Source organism: Onychostruthus taczanowskii, unplaced genomic scaffold, assembly GCF_017590055.1.
Source record: "Onychostruthus taczanowskii isolate IOZ18803 unplaced genomic scaffold, ASM1759005v1 scaffold18, whole genome shotgun sequence".
NCBI classification, from domain to species: domain Eukaryota; kingdom Metazoa; phylum Chordata; class Aves; order Passeriformes; family Passeridae; genus Onychostruthus; species Onychostruthus taczanowskii.
The window spans coordinates 7,147,053-7,165,685 of record NW_024499017.1 but is presented as its reverse complement, the minus strand read 5'-3'; the positions used below and the strand labels follow the sequence as shown (position 1 = coordinate 7,165,685).

Below are 18,633 nucleotides of genomic sequence, written 5' to 3'. Positions count from 1 at the left end.
AAGGCTGGGGAGTGGCGCGGGCAGGGTTTTCCCGGGTGTGAAAGGACCCCACCCCGGGGCTGCTGTAGGACGAAGCCTCGCTCCTTCCTCCCGTACCCCCGCGGAACGATCGCGCCCGGCGCGTTTTGCCCCCTGCGCGCCGCCGTAGCCGTTGCCATGGCGACGGGCGCAGCGGCCCGAGGCCCGCGGGGGCGCCGGGAGCTGCCGTGGAGGCCTCAGCCGGGGGCCCCGCGCCCTGCCTGGGCATGAGGCGGGGCCGGGGCCGCTGTCAACCGCTTCTGCGGGAAGAAGGTGAGGGGTGGGCGGTGGTGGAGTGCGGGAGGGGTCTACCGGCTCTCACCAGAGTGGCTGTCCGGGAAACCGCTGACCCAGCCCGGCTGCTGGTGCTTCTTGCCCTTGCGTCCCGGTGCCTCTCTCTCCGTGTACCCTGATAGTGACTTCATGCTGGTTTTTATATTCAGCGTTTTCTGGAGCTGGGTATAAAGGCATGCCGGGTATACCCACTGTGGGTTTTGTAACAGGTAGCTCAAAGTGATGCACGAGCAAGTTTTCAACAGCCTAATGAGAAAAGGATGACATGATTGGTAATGATTTCTCATCAGTGATGAGCCAGTTGCAAGGTAGCAACTTAAATGGTGAAGGCAGGCAGATACTGCTACTGCTAATTAAATCAAAGGGTGGAGTTAGGAATTTTTTATTCCAGCCTACATGTTGATAAGACCGTGCTGATGAACATAAATTACATTCTCTGCTTTTCTTACCCACTCCTCTACCAGTTGGCCCAAAAAGACACTTCCAGCCCTTTGCCAGGGACTGAGGCGTACCAAGGTTGGAATTGTCCTGCTCACCCTTTCAGCAGTTGCCATGCTTTTTCTCTTCCAGCCCTGTGGAATTGTTCTGGCACTGGAACCATGATCAAAAATACCACAAGTGAGCCCGAGACCTCCTCCTTTTCTTTCATCACTCTCCTGTGCACGTTAATCAGACTAATTGAAGTTGTCTGTCACGTTAGACGTAAATTTCACATCCTCTTTAGTTACTAGGGAAGGGTGGGAGTGGTGCAGAGGTACCTTGTGTCAGCTCAGGTCCAGCAGAGCTCCTTTGTGCTGGTTTTGGGATGCTGCCCCTGATCTCCTGCCTGGTTTGCTCTCCCTGCTATCAAGTTTTCTGTGAAGCAGAGCAGCCCAACTCCCTGTTGTTAGAAACTCTCCTGGCCCTGTGGCAAGTGAAGAGCAGCATCTAATAGTCCACCACAAACTGAGAAAAGGAGAAATTGCTTCTGAGCTCAGAGCTGTTTCTCTTCACATGTGTCATCATTTTTGCCTGCCTTGGAGCATCTCTCCAGCACGAGGGCTCAGTCACAGTACTTTTGTTTCACATTGTTTTCCATTTTTGATTTCTGTAGATGAATATCTGCAATAAACCCCATAATAAGATAGCTCCAGAGGATTTGGGCGAAGCTGTCCCTGAGGTGAAGGTCCAGCGTGCTCGAAGAAATGGCTGGAGCTGGCCCCTGCACCTGTTCCAGGTCATTGCCTGGCTGCTGTTCCTGTTCTTTGCTCTGGTTGGCTTTGGGATCCTGGTTCCCCTCCTGCCCCGCCACTGGCTGCCCGCTGGCTACATCGTATCCTTGGATGGAGAGGAGAGCAGGGGCTGGGACAAGCTGTCACCGGGGGTTGTTGGCACAGAACACTTGTCAGGTAGCACAGGAGACAAGCACCTGAGCATTTCTCTGAGAACATTTCTCTGAAGTGTCACCATCATCTTGGTCATCTCCTGACTATAAAAAAACAGTTGCTTTGAGATCCTTACTGTAGGTCACTGATGTTCTGCTTCATCACTCTCCATCATGTTACTGCCTTTGCCTCCAGTGCTCTTCTGCTGCCTGCTTCTGCCTGTGTGTCTCCTTTGCTTTATATTCTTCTACCAGTGTGCTGCAGGGTTTGAGGGAAGTCATACAAAAAAGCCCCTCCTGAAACATCCTGGTTGTGAAGGCAGCCCCACCTGTCTGTGCTGGCTGGGTGAGTCATGAAAGGCAGCTTGGCATGCTCGTGGTTGCATGGTGGGGTGCTTGTGGTGGCTCAGAGTGGATATGCTCCCTGGGCACTCCCCTGTGTTCAGCAGGAAATCTGGGAATGACACACAGGTGGTGTGGTGTGAACCTCAGAGGAGAGGTCTCTTTTGGGACAGTCTGCAGCAGCAGTTTTTGAGGAGTACACATGTAACAAAGACAGTGAAGGGTCTAGAGGAGAAGGAGATGAGGACACTTGGCTTGTTCAGCCTTGAGCAGCTGGGGAGTGATCCCAGTGCTCCCAGTACTCCCAGTGCCACCTGTACTATCACCTGTGCCCAGGGAAGGAACTTCCTCAAGACCAGACCTTGTTCTAAAGGGATGGGGTGTGCACTTACATAATTTGTACATCTGACACAGATGCCTCTAGGTGTTTGATATGTTTGGGATGATTTTACTTATTACTGTTATAGTTTTTACACCTGCATGATTTAGACATTAATATAATTAGCTCAGTGGTCTTATATCTACTTAGCTTGCTCAAATCCTTGACATTATCACAGTTCAAACCCTGTGAATTTGTCTACCAAATATCTTAGTAATGCAGTCTAAAGTTACTCTTAATTAAACAGATTAATATTTCCTCAAGTTCTACTTCCAATTAACAAAGCACTAATGTCTCTTTTGTGTCAAAGGCAAATCCCTTCCCAATCTGCTTCACCAGCCATCAGAGCTCCAGTGAGCTGGACCTCTCAGAGGCCTCCTTTTTTATCTTACTACACTGATCTATTTTCTGTAGGTCTTAGTATGATCAGTGATGTGCACATCTGGGTGTATAGAAACAATGACAAACCCTGGATCCATTGTAGGAGCCTGCTTTACAGGTGTGCTCCTCTTCCCTGGGATTCTAAGGAAAAGGAAAGCAAGGTAATCAATACTACTTTCTTGATGTGACCTTTCTTTCCTTGAAAGTCTGGTCCAGTGAAAGGGCATGTGCACAGCCTTTCCAAGGAGTCTGTATGGACTAAGAAACTTGGACCTTTGTCAGCAGCCTGTACTTGGGCTCAGATTCTGGTAAGTACAGGTAACTTTTGAAGACACTCTGTGCTAGGAAGGGCACTTCTGCAAGGCAGAGTAGTGAGGAGGGATGTTCCTGTAGATTTAGTTGTCTTCTTCCAGGGATATTTATTACAAGGCAAACGTCTCTATCAATAGAGCTCAGATTAATGTGCTGTGATCAGTTATGTAGCAATTTCTAATTCTGTTCCATAAATTTTTCATCTGTGTGGGGTTTATGTATTAAGGGTTAAAAGATGTTAAATCCTTAACTGTGTGCTTCAGTGTCCAGGAGTGTGTTTTATCTACCATTTAGTTGTTCATCTTACTGCAGTTTCCATTGATCCTGCGGATGCAAACGTGCGAGAAAAAAACTATCTGGGGCCTCTGGCCACCTTCAACCGTAACCAGCACGCACATGTCATTGAGAACCACCACTGCCATGTCTGTGATGTAGATGTGTAAGTATCTCTTCTTTCTCTGCTCTGTCTTCTTCACCATTGCATTTCTCCATTAGTCCTTAATGTCAGACTGTAGGATTTGAAATCGAGCCCCTGAACTGCTACAGTGCAAGTTAAGCTTCATCCTGTGGCGGGGTTCAGGTCGCTGGGTAGGGGCCTTCTGTCAAATGTGCACAGGGTTCTGTGTTTTATTTCATTGCTCACGTTGTGTGGAGAAGGCTGTAGTGTGCCATGTTCCCTGGGTGTTGGTGTTGTACCCATCAGTGTGGAAGTAGTGTGTGTGTATGTGTGTGCTTGTCTCTGGCTGGATGCTGGCCAGTTGCAGGAAACACTTGGAGGGCAGGCATTAAGATCAAGCTCTGTAGTATTGCTAAAGGGATTCAAATAAGAATTCAACAATCTCCAAATTAAAAATCATGCAGTGCATTGAAGGGCAAATTTTGGGGTTGTGGTCCAGCAGTGATAGATAAGTTTGGGAGATGAAGTACTCCTGATGCAGAAGGTTTACTCATTATTACCAGGATCTCTGCTGCTGTATCCCTCTTTGTTTGAGTCACTGAAAAGTCATAGTAATGAGCTGGTGCTGCCATGCTAATGCCACCCTTTCTTTGGCAGGAGTGCCAAGTCAAAGCACTGTGGAACTTGCAACAAGTGTGTATGTGGCTTTGATCATCACTGCAAATGGCTCAACAACTGTGTGGGAGAGAGGAATTACTGGTAAGAGCTTGGCATTGTGGCAGAAGCACAACACTGCATCAATAATGTGGCTTCTTCTCTTTCCAGGGTTCTCCTGTATCTCAGTCCAGTCTGTAGTTAGCCATGCAGAACCACTTTTCTTTTATCCCCTGGCTGAATAGAATCAGTAATGAGAAAACTAGATGGAAAATACAAGCATAATCATGACATTCAAATAACCAGGGATAATGTTCCTAAACTTAGAATGTTGTAGCTGAACATCTGTAAGTAAAAACAGAGAGCATAGAATTACTGTTTGGTATTAGGAAATGCTTACAGGATGTTAATTGAGTTCCTTAGTGCTTCTGAAAACTGGAGTAGGAATGAAACCATGATGGTGCTGTTCCCATTTGAAACAACCGACATCCACATCATGTGCTTTTCCTACAAGACTTGCCAGTTGGCAGGAGTCACAGAAGCATATAGGGACCTCTAATCCATGCCAGGTTTGAGATAAGAATAAGGACACTGCCACTGATGCTTCTCAGTTTACTTTCCTGCACTTAAACCCCATGGAAAGCAAAGTGGTGTTGTTACTGGGTGCCATGTTACACTGATGGCTGGTGAAGCAGATCGGGAAGGGATTTGCCTTTGACACACACTACACTTCAGATTTTATGCAAGGGAGCTCTTTGTCTGTCCTAGATATACTTGACTGTTTTGTAACCATGGTTTCACTAAAGGGTCACAGTTTAGTTCCTCAGAGTAACAAATAATAAGTAAAGCTGTTCACCAGTATCTATCATAAGTGTAAAAAACATGATAGTAATTTGAGATAGCTCTCTCTATCTCTCTGTTTATTAGAGGCTGGGATATTGATTTGTGTGTGTGATGTTATTGAAACCACTGAGACCTCTCCCTTTCCTGGCAGGCTCTTTTTGAATAGTGTGCTGTCTGCCATTCTGGGCCTGGGGCTTCTGCTGCTCGTCGCTTTCTACGTCTTTGTGGAGTTCTTCGTGGACCCCGCGGTGCTTCGCTCTGACCAGCACTTCGATGGTACTGCAGTGCTTCACATGAGCATCCTGGGGATCAGCCAGCATGTCTTGATGGGGGTTTGGATTCTGTCAGCTCTTCCACTGAGGAGGAACTCCATTCCTTACTGCTTCCATTTTATGGTTCTGTTAGAGTATCTCTGCTCAGCTGGATGGAATGTCTTTCCTTACAGAGCTAATTGCTCTTCTTAAAAGCCTTGCAGACACTGGATTTCTTAGGCCTCCAGTGCACAATGGGGTCTGCAGCTACTTTTGAGTTAACAGGATTTCCAGCTGTAAAGTTTATTTAGAGATAATTCATTCCTGGACAATCTACTTACCTCCCACTCTCTTTGTTTTACAGCTTTGAGAAACCACATGGACCGCTGGTTTGTGTTTCTTCCTGCATCTCCTGTTGAGACTCGGGCACCTGCCATTTTGGTGACAGCTGGGATTTTTATTCTTCTGAGCCTAGTGACCATGATCCTGCTGGGCCACCTCTTGACCTTTCACATCTATCTCTGTAGGTGTTTTCTTCCTGTCATCTCTACCCCCATTTCATTTTTGCTGACCTTCTACTCATCCTGCATTCACTGTGTGTTCACCCGTGTCACTAATATGCAACTATTGTGCAAAATTGGGATTTAACATTATATTTCTGAATTCCCCCCGTACCAGGTAGGCTTATCAGTGCTTGTGAGTGTGAGGCTTGTGTTTGGCCTCTGCAGCCATGTTTAAGCTATGTTATCCTGAAACTGAAAGCATATGTTAGGGTACTGGAGAGGCCAAGTGGGATGAACTGGTCAATCCCAGCTTGGTGCCAGCAATGGCAGATTCAGATTAACTCCACACATGGCCTTTGTGAGTCTCCTCACTGTGCTCCTCAGTACTTCTGTTTTGTGAAAGAACCTGTTTTTTCCCCTTACCCCAGAGAAATGTGGATGTACGGAGCTAAATTTCTGATTGGAGCACTGCCATCCAGGTTAAGGTCCCTTTATGGAAATTGAACCATATTGATACAAGATTTGTGGAATTCAGAAGAAGAGGCTTTCAGAAAGGCTTCTCTTTAGATCTACTGCTTGTTGCTCTGTCAAGAAAGGATATTTATGTTTGTTTATGTGGAGATGGGCATCAAAAACATATTTTCAGCCATCGTCTAAAATGAAGCCAATGCTTTTTGGCTGCTGATGAAAGTCATGATAGGGAAAGATCTGATATTTGCAGTGGGTGGTGGTGCCAGAAGTAGGAAAGAAGGGATGTGGTGGAAGAGAAGTGAGGACAGCAGTTACAGAGGATCCTTGGATGGATTTTCAGGTTCTCAGTTAACAGACCTGCAGATGCCAACACAAACTAGGTCAGCACAAACCAGCACGGCTCCAGAAGCAAAACAGTTGCACTGCTGAAGTGTGGTGTTTGATGGGTGAGTGTTCCCAGCTGGCATGGACAGTGCACTCAGTGAGGACACTGAGCATCATTTTCTTCTACAGCCTCTTTGAGCTTGACTGAAATTTGGGCACGCTGCAATGTCACTTCCTTGGCAGAATTGACAGTTGGCTTTTCTGGGTTAATGGCACTGCCTGGAGATTTGAAAGGCTGATCTAGCACTTTTTAAAGACAAAAAGCTTAACAAAGCTCCAGGAAGGTTTCTCCTGAATGAAAAACGATTATTCTGTTTAGTCCTAAGTGGTATTTATCCTGTCCTTGTGTGCAGCTTCCACAAGAGGGTGCTCCCTGCCTGAGATAATGAGCTGCTTTATCTGTCAGACAGAAACCTCTGCGTGTGCCCCTAGCTGTGCTCTGGGCTTGGGGGAGATTTTGCTGCTCTTGTCTTGGGGTGATTCTTTTTCCTCTTTCAGAATAAATTTCGAGCCAAATTAACTTCTACTTTTGACCCAGTTTTAAATCTTTATCTTCCATCTTACGTGGAAACATAATTATTAGTAATGTTTTTAATGTTTTATTACATTATAATCTGCTGCCCTAATGAAACTGTTCCCAGCTGTGCACAATATAGTCTGTAAGACCTTGCTTTAAAGGAGGGGTGTCACCACACTGAAGCCTTTATTGTGTGCTGCATATGAGTATGCATTGCACTTACCACTGCATTTGCACTTAATACTGGCTTTCAGGGAGACAATGTCTGAACTTAAACTCCTCTTATTTTATACCTGTAATTGTCAATAGTGTCCTCTGAATGTTTTAAGGTAGACAGTGTTGTAATGAGCTGTCTTCCCTCTTTTGAGACTAGAAATACACTTTACCAACTCCAGTATAAATACTGTTGGTCAGTATTTCTTCATATACATTTTTGGTTTTCAGTAATTAAATTACAGAAATTAAATAGCACCTCTGTGAGTGGTACTGCCCTTAAGCTTCCCATTACAAAATGGCCTAAGTCAGGTATGGCTATTAAAATTTAGAATCTAGTTTTGTTACAAGCACAGTGAAAATCTCAAAGTTACTCTCCAGATTTTAATTACTCACTATGATCACTCAAAGAAAGTAGGTTATTCTCAAAATAGTAGGTCCATGTATTCAAAATTACTAGTCTTGATTCAGACTCAGTTCTGGAGGCATTTGGTGAAGCATGACACTTCAGAAGCTTGGAGGGAGGATTTTTTTCTTCAATACCAAGAGGCTGAGAGTAGAATAAAAAGAAAAAAAGTAGTAGGGAATACAGGAAAGCATATAGCATTATTCATAGACTGATTATATTTTGCATGTTATGTGCTGCAGTGTTATCTGGCCAAAAATGCAGAATTTAAACTAAATAGCTCTATTAAAATATTTTAAAAGTTACACTGTAAGTATTCAGAAACCAACAAAATCCAAATTTAAAATGGCTAATAGGCCTTTGTTTATGAAGAAACATTCTGTTTTTCAAAGAAAGCAAAGGGTGCCATTCTAGGAGCACTTGCCAGCACCCTGCACTGTTCCTGTTAAGTAATCACTTGGCTGAAGACTCACATTCATCTCTATGTTCTCCCTTCTTGGCCAAATGGATCCTGATTTTTTATTTCTTCATAAGGTGATTGTGATTCCTTCATGAGGTGATTTTTATTTCTTCATAAAGTGATTCTCCCCCACTTTTCTTTCAAGGTCATGGTTTTGAGAGGTAAGATGTCAGTGATCTAAATGTCTTCAGGCAGAGGGAGGATTTTAGTCCAGATGATCCTAGGCATCTGCTTTAACTGCTGTGCTTCTGTAAAAAAGGAGGAATAACCACCAGGCTGTGCACTAAAACCCTTCAGCATCTGTTTCTGGGTTTATTCTCTAAAAATACTTAAGGTCATTATGGGAAGAATGTCTGCATTTTGGACTCTTTTGAGTCTCATGAAGAAACCAAGTTGCTCAGAAATGTCACATGCTTTTGGTCGTTCATGGAAGCAGATGTGTTTGCATGGGGACCTGGAGAGCTCATAAAGTCAGGGGCATGTGAACTCTGGGCACATCTGTTTGGCTTACTGGTTTGCACATTAAGTGTCTCAATCACTACAGGACACACTAACCTGCTCAATTTCTTCTCTCCATTTAGCACCACCTTCTGCAATACCTTCTGATTGCTCACTGAGCTGTTTGTACAGTGCAGATCTTAAACCTCTTAGTCAAGAATAATGGATTTTCCCTGAAATGAGCTGAACAAATTGCTACAGTATAGAAGGCTGTACCATTCTAGGACACTTTAGGATAGCAGGACTATAAGAAAGCATTGTGATGGTGACAGTAAAGGATGTAGTAGGATGTACAGTGCACAGCTACTTTTGGCTTGGATTACCAGTTTCTTCATGTTGATAGTTACTGTTTGATGGTATAGTTATCCAGGCTGTTTGTGTAAGTGCAGTCAGGGAGGGGCTTTTCCTGTGCTGACAGGTCTCTCTCTTCCCTTTCAGTGTGGCACAAGCTGACTACGTATGAGTACATCCTGCAGCAGCGTCCCCAGCAGCAGCCAGACAAGGTGGACAAGAAACAGGAGTCTTGTTCCTCCCAAGTGAGACCCAGTCAGGTACTCATCCTACTTTCAGCCCATTGCCCAAAAACAGCTTTGTTTGTTTGCTGTGTAAACTTTGCTTCACTTTCTTGTGCTCCAGATTTCAAAGGCAGTTGCTAGAGATAAGACTTGGTACTTTGATGGAGCTGAGTAGGATGTGAAAGAGTGTAAGGCCTGTAATTCCATGAACACTTTAGATATAAGCAAGTACTGCTTTCAAAGGAATCAATCCCACCCACTCTCTTGCTCCACCACTTGTTTTGGGCCCTGCACTGTCTCATCTCTTCTGCCAGCACAGCTGTTCATTAGGACAGGGTGGGGAAACTCATCTGAGTAACAATAAACTTTATTAAAAAAACAGTTGAGCTGGCCCAGCTCCCTCCCATTTGGTTCACCAAGCAGTCACATAAATGCCTGGCTCAGCACAAAGGAGGGTGACTGAAGAGTGGGAAGAATCCTTTCCCTGAAAAGGACAGGACCATCTGTTTGGGTGGCACTGCACATCTTGGGGGCTTGTGTCATGACTTCAAATGAGACAGGCTCTGGGGCTGGGGAAACTGGGGCTAGTCACTGGGCAGCTAATAATACCAGTAATTTAACCATCTGAAAATGAAAAGGACACCAGATTTTCAGAAATGACCCAGATAGCTGCTTTTCTTTGAAATGAGTCTGTATAATGATAAGGGTCCTTGTTATTACCATGATGTTGATCGATATCTCTGTAACAAGAGTTCTACAAGCTCTTAAGTGCTGCTAGACTCTGCAGAGGCAGATATATCAGGATCTGAATTGAGAGTTCAGTGTATTTTATTTTGCTACAAGGCAAAATTAATTATTAGATTAACTCAATTTTTGACTGGACACATTCTATACTGATTCCAGCAGGGACTTGAACTAGAAATTTCCAAAATTCTCCCTAGTCTAAATTGTTCTGTGATTCTCAGTCATGTGTAGCTTTTCATTTTATGCAAGTATGTTATCTGCTATACAAACAGTTTTGTATTTCATAGAAATTGATTAAATACAAGCTTCATCCAAGTATTCTCTATAGAGATACTGGGATGTCTCTGGATTCATCCATAGTTCTTCCTATCAAAGCAAAGGGAAAAGTGAGCTCATTCAGTTTTCTATAATATGAAGTCCCTAGCTTTCCATATATATTTTTTACTGTTTTGGAAAAGTTAAACTTTCAGTTTAAACAGAGGTTTCCATAACAACAAAAATATTTGGCACTTTGTTTCACAGAGCTTTGCTTACTATGAAAATTAAAACAATAATAAAGCATTAGCTCTAATCATCTAGTTACTGAATTTTAGTTGATACTGAAAATGTATTTAAACAGGGGTGGACTTCATGTGTGTGTGCACTTTTGGGATGTTGGCATTCTCCTGTCCTGTGTTGTTCCCTGTCTGCACTGGTTGTTATCTAGATATGTGTGAATATGGTTCATTTGAAGCAGCAAGGCTGGAAGGAGCAGGGTGAAAAGGAGTTTGATGTTTCAGGACTGCAGTTAGGACCTTGGGGAACAAGAAAGACTGGATGATGCCCAGTAACATTGTCAAGAAAAATGTTAACCCACTAGATTTTCCTTGTTTCTTACATAGCAACCAGAGATAAACACAAACAAATAGATTGGAGTAGGAGGACACCAAGTGACTTGCCTTTTGTAAGCTGTGTTGAATACAGCCTTCTTTAGCTTGAACACTGCAACCCTTTGTAATTGATCCAACATGTTGTAAGCATAAAATGGAAATTATCCTCTTCCCACTTTTGTCTGAACTGTTCATTCATTTTAGGGACTAAGAAGAAACATGCATTTCCCCTTTAATGCTTGTTTTTGAGCCTTATTCAAGCTTGGGTGTTGGTTTTGGCTTCAGTTTTCCATCTTGGTCTGTGGTTAAGTCTTCAGCTATGTTCAGGTTAAAGGATTCTTGTTCAGGATAAAGGATTCTTATGTACTTGTAGTATCTACAAAATAAGAGACCTAATTTTGCACATTTAAGTGGTTCACATGTCACAAAAAATGCAGAACAGTTGGGCACACTGAGCCTTTGCTTCTATTACCATGCCTAAAGCAGGATGTGCAAGTAACCATTTTTTTCTGTAGTCATTTGCAGTCCAAAGAAATATAAACTAAACCAAACCCTATGCTTTAATGCATAATTACATTCATGCCAGGGAGCAGGCTTTCATATGAGGCCAGCTGGGATGTGATTCTTCTCACATTCCTAAAGCTTTGAACTTGCTTTGGAAACTGATTCAGGTTGGTGGGGGTTGATTTTAAATACTAAACACAGATTTTACTCAGCTTCCCTTACACTTTCAGAATTGTTTCTTTCTTCCAATGTCCATGTAAGACAAACTTAGTCTTCACTCTCAGCCTCAACACTTGCAACAGACTCACCTTCCTCGGGACAAGAACTCTTTTTTCCTGTTCAGTTCTGCTTCCCCTCCAGGCAGACAGCACTTCAGGGCTCTTCCTGACACTGAAGTGGTTGATAAGGGCAGCTGCAGTGTGCAAGGGAGCTGAATCCATCCTGGGCTTGTAAACCATGGACCTTGGTCACAGCTGGCAGCTGGTGAACGTGGCCAGGATTTGCGCAGGGACAGAACTTGGGCAGTGTGTCAGTCCAGCAGTCTGCTTTCAGCAGGAGCAGCAGCTGAATCCTGGCAACCCAGCTGCAAAGGGTGGCTTGTCTTGATGCTGCAGTGGAAGGATTCTGACTCTCCTGCTAAATGCCTGGGAGCAGAGGGAGGCTTGGACTCTGCTATGGCTGCAGCTTGTGTCACACTCTGAGAGAACATTGTCTTTTCTACTGATTGAGTCTCATTTGTTTTCGTAGTCAGCTCTAATGCTTTACTTTCATTTATGTGGCTGCTTTGGTTCTACATTATTTATAGAAGGCTGAAATGAACAAAATGGATTTTAAAAGGCTCTTTCATTCCCTGCTTGGAAAGAAATTGTCCATGTTATTCTCAAGATGAATCATTTGTTAAGCTCCCTTGAAATGCCAGTCGTGCAGTCCTGTTTATGTGCTGTGGACATCGAGTCCTGATTGTTTTCAGTTATTCTGCAGTGGGAATTCTCCTGCTGCAGCTCATTTCAGCCATGACCTGCTTCTCTCTGAAAAGACCTGCATCTGCTGCCTGTACACTCACAGTGACACAAGACTGTGTCTGATCCCCTTCCCTTGTGACTCAGGTGCTGAGGCTTGAATTTAAATTGTGACTGTAAATGTCCCAAGGAGCTTTGAGGAGACATTTGTGTGTGCTTTGTGTTCAGTTGGTGATGAGTGATGATGTGACTTGAGTTACAAGTTCCAATTGAAATACATGTAGTAAATTTCTGCAGATTATTAATCTTGCACTTCGAAAAATTTTTAAATCAGAAAGACATGGTTTTGATTTCTAAACCAATTCCCTTCAGTTGTTATGTTACCACCTATAAAACAGCTGAATTTTTTTTTCTCTTTTTATTTGAATTTCCTTTTTATTCCTTGGCTGTCACTGAATGTGGAGCTCCCTGGATTCTTTTCTAGTTCAGAGGCTGTTGCTTTGTATATATAGTTTAAACTGTTTTTCCCATATGTTTCACTTTCCATCTTTACTTCTAGCAATATTGATTTTTTGTGCCACTGTAATTCAATATTGCAAAGATCTTCCGCAGCTCTTTGCGGCTGGCTTTCATTTTTAATGCCTTACATCAGGGAGTGTCATCACCAGGCTTCTCACTGCTCTGCTCTTTTGTTGATTGTTTATGAATTTGTTCAAGTGCAGAGGCCCTGGATCTCTCAGGAACTCATTTGTGGCATGTCCAACTTTGACTTCATTTTCTCAAGTTTGCTGATCAGGCTCTTCAGAAAAAAAGGTCTTCATGAGCTTGTTTTAGCTATTTTTGAAGCTAATGCCTATCACATTTTAAATCCTTCCATCTTAACCTAAAAGTTACTTTAAAATATCTTTATAGTCACTGCACAGTGAAACACTTCTGCAGAAGTTCTCTTGATGATTATTCAAGTTTAAAAGCAGCTGATAAATGGTGTCCAGGTCCTTCTGAGCATGGTTTATCCTTTTTTAATAGCAGGGCTTCATACTCTTCATCCCTTGGTACTCTGACCATCCTAACTGGATGCTTTTGAGGGAGAACTGGGGTCCTTTCCTGTAATGTAGCATTTAGTAGACTTATTCTTATAATGTTTATAATGTTTCTGAAAATATGCAGTTTTCAAGTTCAGCTGTCATTACTCTGAACTCATCCATACCTGAGGCAAATAAACAATATATATCACACTAATTTTTAAAAATCAACAGGCCTTAACCATACAGGGTCACACAAGAAATAGAAAACACTTTATGTTTTCCCTGTATATTTCATGCTTCCATTCTCCTCACCTCCATTTTGCATTTTAAAGACACTTTTTGCATTCACTGCAGAGCTCCTCAGATTGGACTGTGTAACTAATAGAAGCTTTAAGTGGTATTTTGAATGTGCTCCCAAGAAATGACCAAGCTGATCTCTAGAAGTGTGATTTGGCTTTGAGTCACATGAAATACTGGCTGGACTAAACAAATGAATCAAGGACTCCTAATTGTGCCAGTCTTGGGTTTTCCATCTTCTTAAGCAGCAGTTTCCTGCTGTGCTGCCTGTAAGGACAAAAGATGTCTGGCATAATGAGAAAGAGTACATCTGTAATGAAAATCCCTCTTCTCCCCTCTATGTTTGTATTAGTCTGAAAATGTTGTTTGGTTTGGTTTTTTTTTTCCAGGAAGCAGACTTATTGTCAGGTAATCCTGGCTACACAGACCCTGGAATTCAAGTAGAGGAATTCTCAACAGTAACTTCAGGAAAAAGGTGAGAAAAGTCGAGGATAAGATTCTCCCAGCACCATGTGTGGTGAATGGGAAATTGCTGTCAAGGTCACTAGTGGGCCCTAAGACAAAAGTTCTTAGAAGGATAGGGAGCACCAGTGTTTTGAGCAAGGTGTGGTGAAATCTTTGAGTTTCAGGAGGGTAGATACCTGCAGGAATACTTGCCTTCCCTCTTGTGGGAAAATATCATTCCTAGAATACTCTATTTAGGCTGTTTGATATTAAATATTTTATAGAAAACTGCTTTCTATTAATTGTTTTGTGTTAAAACGGGCTGGCTGATTTGTCCTGTAACTCCTCTATTGAGCTTATTATAGTTACATGATTTCAGATTGTGCAGGAATGAATCACAACAGTTACAAGTTTATAACACAGGCAAGCACTCATGAGAAAACAGGATCCTTGTCTCTTAATTAGTCCTTTCCTGTTAACTTGTGTCCCTGGGGATTTCATTCTTATTTTGCACAATTGTGCAGGAAAAGTTCCCCTGCAGTTTTGCTGGGAATGCTGTGTAAGGCAGGGGAGGCTGTGATCAGCCTGATCTGTGCGTGCAGGCAGAGAGGGCATTAAGTGCTGCCTCAGGGAATCACCTTGTGTGTCTGCTGTGTTTTTAGCTTTCCAAAGCTCTATGTCCATGACCAAGAAGGTGACCCCAAGCAGAGCTCATCCCCTGAGTCCCCATCTCTTCACTCTGTGGCCCCTTCTCAGGTAAGGAGGATTTGCCACACACCCAGCCTGCTGCTGACAGCCCAGCCATGTGCTCGGGCATGCTCACTCTGAGCAGGCTGTGCTTACCCTGCTCACACAGGCTCTGCCTCCCCTCACTGTGTGTCTGCAGGTGTGGCTGTGCCCTGCAGTCACCAAATCCAGGTGATGTTCTCCTGTCTCTGCTCAGAGGCATGATCAGAGCTATCCTACAGTCCCCTCATAAGCTCACAGCTGTAACACAGCTGTAATCCAGTGCCTTGCTCAGTGACTCTGACTATACTGCTTTGTTGATGTAAGAAGCTCTGCATGTTTCTGTAGAGCAAAATTCAACAGTTTAAGTGTTCAAACAAGGCACCTGCCCAGGGAAAGATGGTGTGTGTGGATATGGAGCTTGAGTGTATGAAACAGCTCTCCAAAGTCTTGGACTGGGCTCCTGATACTCATGTATCTGCATCCAGATGCTCTCTCCTCGTGCTCAGATGGCAGGTGGTGGTGCTTTTTCTCTTTCCTCCAAGCTTATTAATCAGTCTTGCCATCTAGATGGTAAGAAAAATTCATCTATACTGTATTTGGGACAAGGACTGTCCCTTTCTTGGGACATCCTGTGCTCTGTGAGTTTTGGTTCCCTCTTCTAGTTTGACTTTACAAATGCAAGTGATCAGTGTCTGGTACAGCCCCCAGCTCTATGAGACAGCAGCTTCAAGGTACCTACAGAGAGAGTCACAGTATGCAGATAATGTGGGGGTGTGTTCATTACATGTCTGCTCTCTGTTACTGCTTCGTAGTAGCTCAGTCTTGAATGGTAAAATATTCTTGGACTTTGGTTATACCTAGTGTTTGTTATTCAAAGAAGGAAGAATTAAAAAGAGATAACAAGTAAAAAATTGTCTCCTTACTTTGGGCTGGTGAAGTGACTTTCTTCCTCTTGGGCCACTTGCTTTCACAGCAACAGAAGAAAAGAAGGAAGAAAATGCAGAAAGCTTCTTCCTCAGCAATGGACAGTGGATCTAAAGCACATGCTCCACCTCGGCCCTCATTCCCAGATCCCCTGTCAGGTGAGAGTGAACCAGTCAGCTTCTCTGCTGAAACTTGCATAAACATATGTATGATTTGCTTTAACACTAGTGCATCAGCCATAGCAGAGCTCCTGGGCTTGTTGATGTCTTAGTGGGGCTGAGAGATCTCTCTCTCCTTAAGGTTTTTTCTCCCTTTATTTCCATCTGCAGAGTTCCCAGCCACGGCTGCTGCCTCACCTTCCCACAGGCTTCACCTCTTAGTGCCAGCTTTTCCTCTGACAGCTGCTGTGTCCCCCAGTAGCACGGGCTTCATCCAGGCAGCAGGACCCCCAGCTGACTATCACTCAGAGTCTGCTGAGTCCATGGATGAGATTCCTGTGGCTCAGATTCGCCTTGGGAGCCCAGTCCTTCAAGGGCCTCCTAAGAATAACTCAGGCAACTCTCAACATTATCCCTTGTCCACAGACAATCCCAGAGGAGTCAGGAAGAAGAATCTGTATTCTGAGCACAAGGTCAAAAGGAGAAGCTGCCAGCAGGATAGACATGTGGAACGAGACCTGGAGCTTTTTTCTAAAATTCCTGCTGTGTTTGTAAGTAAGAGCAGTGGAGAACCTCTTGTTCCTCAGCCCCAGCCCAGTGAGAGCACGTCAGAGCCTGACCACAGAAAATGCACCAGCAAGCAGCATGTGGGCACACATGATCCATGCTCAAAGGACATAAGGACAAGCTCCACAGCAGCCTAGGGATCATCCTTCCAAAGCCATGGCCTTTGGGAACAGCATTAGTGCTGTGTGGAGGCCTACAGGACTCACTCCTCACTGTGCACGTGCTGTAAGGCTGCAGTGGGACATTTCTCATCCTCAGCCAAAGGCAAGAGGCAGCAGGGTGGCAAACCTGAGGTGGACTTGTTGCTCATGAGAACTCAAGTCCTTTCCCTGGGGAAGGGCCAACCCCTCTTGGCCCTCTGCAGACTGATACTGCATTAAGTTCCCAGCAGAGTGTATGGGGAAGAACAAGGATGCACCTCTGCCATTCCCTGCACCCTGAATGCTGTATTTCCATCTGCCTACTCCCTGTCATTGGATCATGCTCAGGGGCTTCAGCAGGTGGTCAGGGAGTAACCTCAGGATTGCCCCATCCCTATAACCGCTTTCCACTGTGCACCCTCAAGCCAAGTCCACCACCAGCATCTTCTCTGTAAGGCAGCATAGTTTGACCTGCTCCCCCTTCCCAGCAGTCTGGGGTGCCCCATGCTGCAGCATTCTCATCAGAACTTTTGGGATACAGCAGGCCCTGAAACCTTTCCAGTTCCTGGGCTGCTAGATCTGTATTAGTTCACAGCCAAGCCTGGGGTGTGCATGGTGCAGAAAGATCCCATATCAGACAGTGGGGCACATGGCCGGTGCCTTGAGCCACAGCAGCCTGTGCTGGGTGAGCTGAGAGAGCTGTCTGGGCTGCCATCCTCCAGCACCTGTGCTCTCCCTGCCCTTGTGGCTTCCCCAGGCAGCATCCCTGTTCCAGATTCCTGGCTCAGTGCTGAGGCCAAGCTTTCAGCAAGCCCAGGTCTGCCCAGCAGCCAGCTAATCTCAGAGCCCTGACAGCAGCTACACACACATCTCCATGGGCTTTGCTACCAGCATGGCCATCTCTGACAGGATTTGGCACAGCCCTGAGCAGCAGCACTGGCATGGCTGGATGCACATTTCCAGGCACATCCCCAGCACAGCACACTGCTGGTGCTGTGAACAAACAGGTGCACCAGCAAAGAAAAGGAATCCAGGGGAGTCTTCATCACCCTTCCAAAATGCTTTGATGCATGGAAGGCACTACTGACCTTTCTCCAGCCTATGGTGGGTGCAGATTAGGGAAGGAAGGACAAAGCACAGTGCTGTGAGAGTCAAGCTAAGTCACTTTGTCTAGCTCAGTCTGCAAGCATTCCTTGGACCTGGGTCAAAGCAGGGCAGGGGATCTGGGGTCGAAGGGTCTTGGGGCACAGTCAACACGGGACAGGCAGGTTGGTCTCACAGCCTTGATGGGAGAGACTAGTCTGAGAGAAGGACCTGGGAGTGTTTTAAAGGGCTGCCTTACCACTCTTCTCTTGTGTGATTTTTGTCTCCTGAAAGAATTGGGATGAGGAGCTTTGACTCTTCATCAAATTACACAATCTGTTGAGCAGAAAAAGTTAAGTCTGATGTAGCTGTTGAAGTAATTTTGTCTGAGTTTGCAGGAAGGGCTGTCCTGTGGTCACACTCCTTGCAGCTTCCCTGCCTGCTGTGGCCAGTGGTGCCTGCTGGCAGTGTGACCCTTTGGGAAAGCAGGGGAGTGTGGACCAGCAGACATGGCACTGGGTGTACACAGAGACCAGGGCATTGCTCACCAGTGGGTCCCAGTTAGACAAAATCCTTCCTGTTGTTTCTCCTCATGTGCTCTGTCATCCAAGGAAACTCTGTCCTGCAGCAATGCTGGGCTCATGGTTTGCCAAGGCCAGCTGTCCCTCCACCAGAAAGCATTGGTAATTCCTCTTCAGCAAGTGCCCCTGAGCAGACCTTGTGTGTTTTCTTACTCTGTCCATGCAGAATCAGTCCCAAAATCATGTATGGAGCTCTTTGGTAGCTCTGACCACAATAAAATTTTCTATATTCTTTGCTAAATAGTTTCCTCCTTTCTTTTGCAGCAATTCCTGGCTCTGTCCTATTGATCCCCAGGCTGTTTGGTTCACTTCTCCCTGAGCCACTGCAGTCCCAGAAGGACTCAGCATTGTAATTGCTGTGGGGGTGACAGCAGTCCCTTCTCCACGGGGCCTTTTGGGTGTTAGATG

At 44.7% G+C, this 18,633-nt stretch overlaps 1 protein-coding gene across 1 annotated transcript; it reads left to right on the top strand.

Annotated features, from left to right (window-relative positions):
• Positions 1 to 164: 164 nt before the first annotated feature.
• Positions 165 to 18,438, top strand: ZDHHC1 (zinc finger DHHC-type containing 1). Its single transcript, XM_041400649.1, has 11 exons — positions 165 to 291; positions 1,406 to 1,624; positions 3,353 to 3,528; positions 4,144 to 4,245; positions 5,135 to 5,259; positions 5,599 to 5,757; positions 9,125 to 9,237; positions 13,989 to 14,074; positions 14,706 to 14,799; positions 15,746 to 15,854; positions 16,026 to 18,438. The coding sequence occupies exons 2-11, from the start codon at positions 1,406 to 1,408 to the stop codon at positions 16,556 to 16,558; spliced, it is 1,716 nt and encodes a 571-aa protein (XP_041256583.1). The 5' UTR covers positions 165 to 291; the 3' UTR covers positions 16,559 to 18,438.
• The last annotated feature ends 195 nt before the right edge of the window (positions 18,439 to 18,633 follow it).

Bases quoted from the DNA above. Each gene is read 5' to 3' on its own strand.
- ZDHHC1 (XM_041400649.1), top strand. From the start codon at position 1,406: ATGAATATCTGCAATAAACCCCATAATAAGATAGCTCCAGAGGATTTG. The intron at 3,529-4,143 runs GTAAGTATCTCT...TTTCTTTGGCAG, and splicing joins CATGTCTGTGATGTAGATGT to GAGTGCCAAGTCAAAGCACT. The intron at 15,855-16,025 runs GTGAGAGTGAAC...TTCCATCTGCAG, and splicing joins ATTCCCAGATCCCCTGTCAG to AGTTCCCAGCCACGGCTGCT.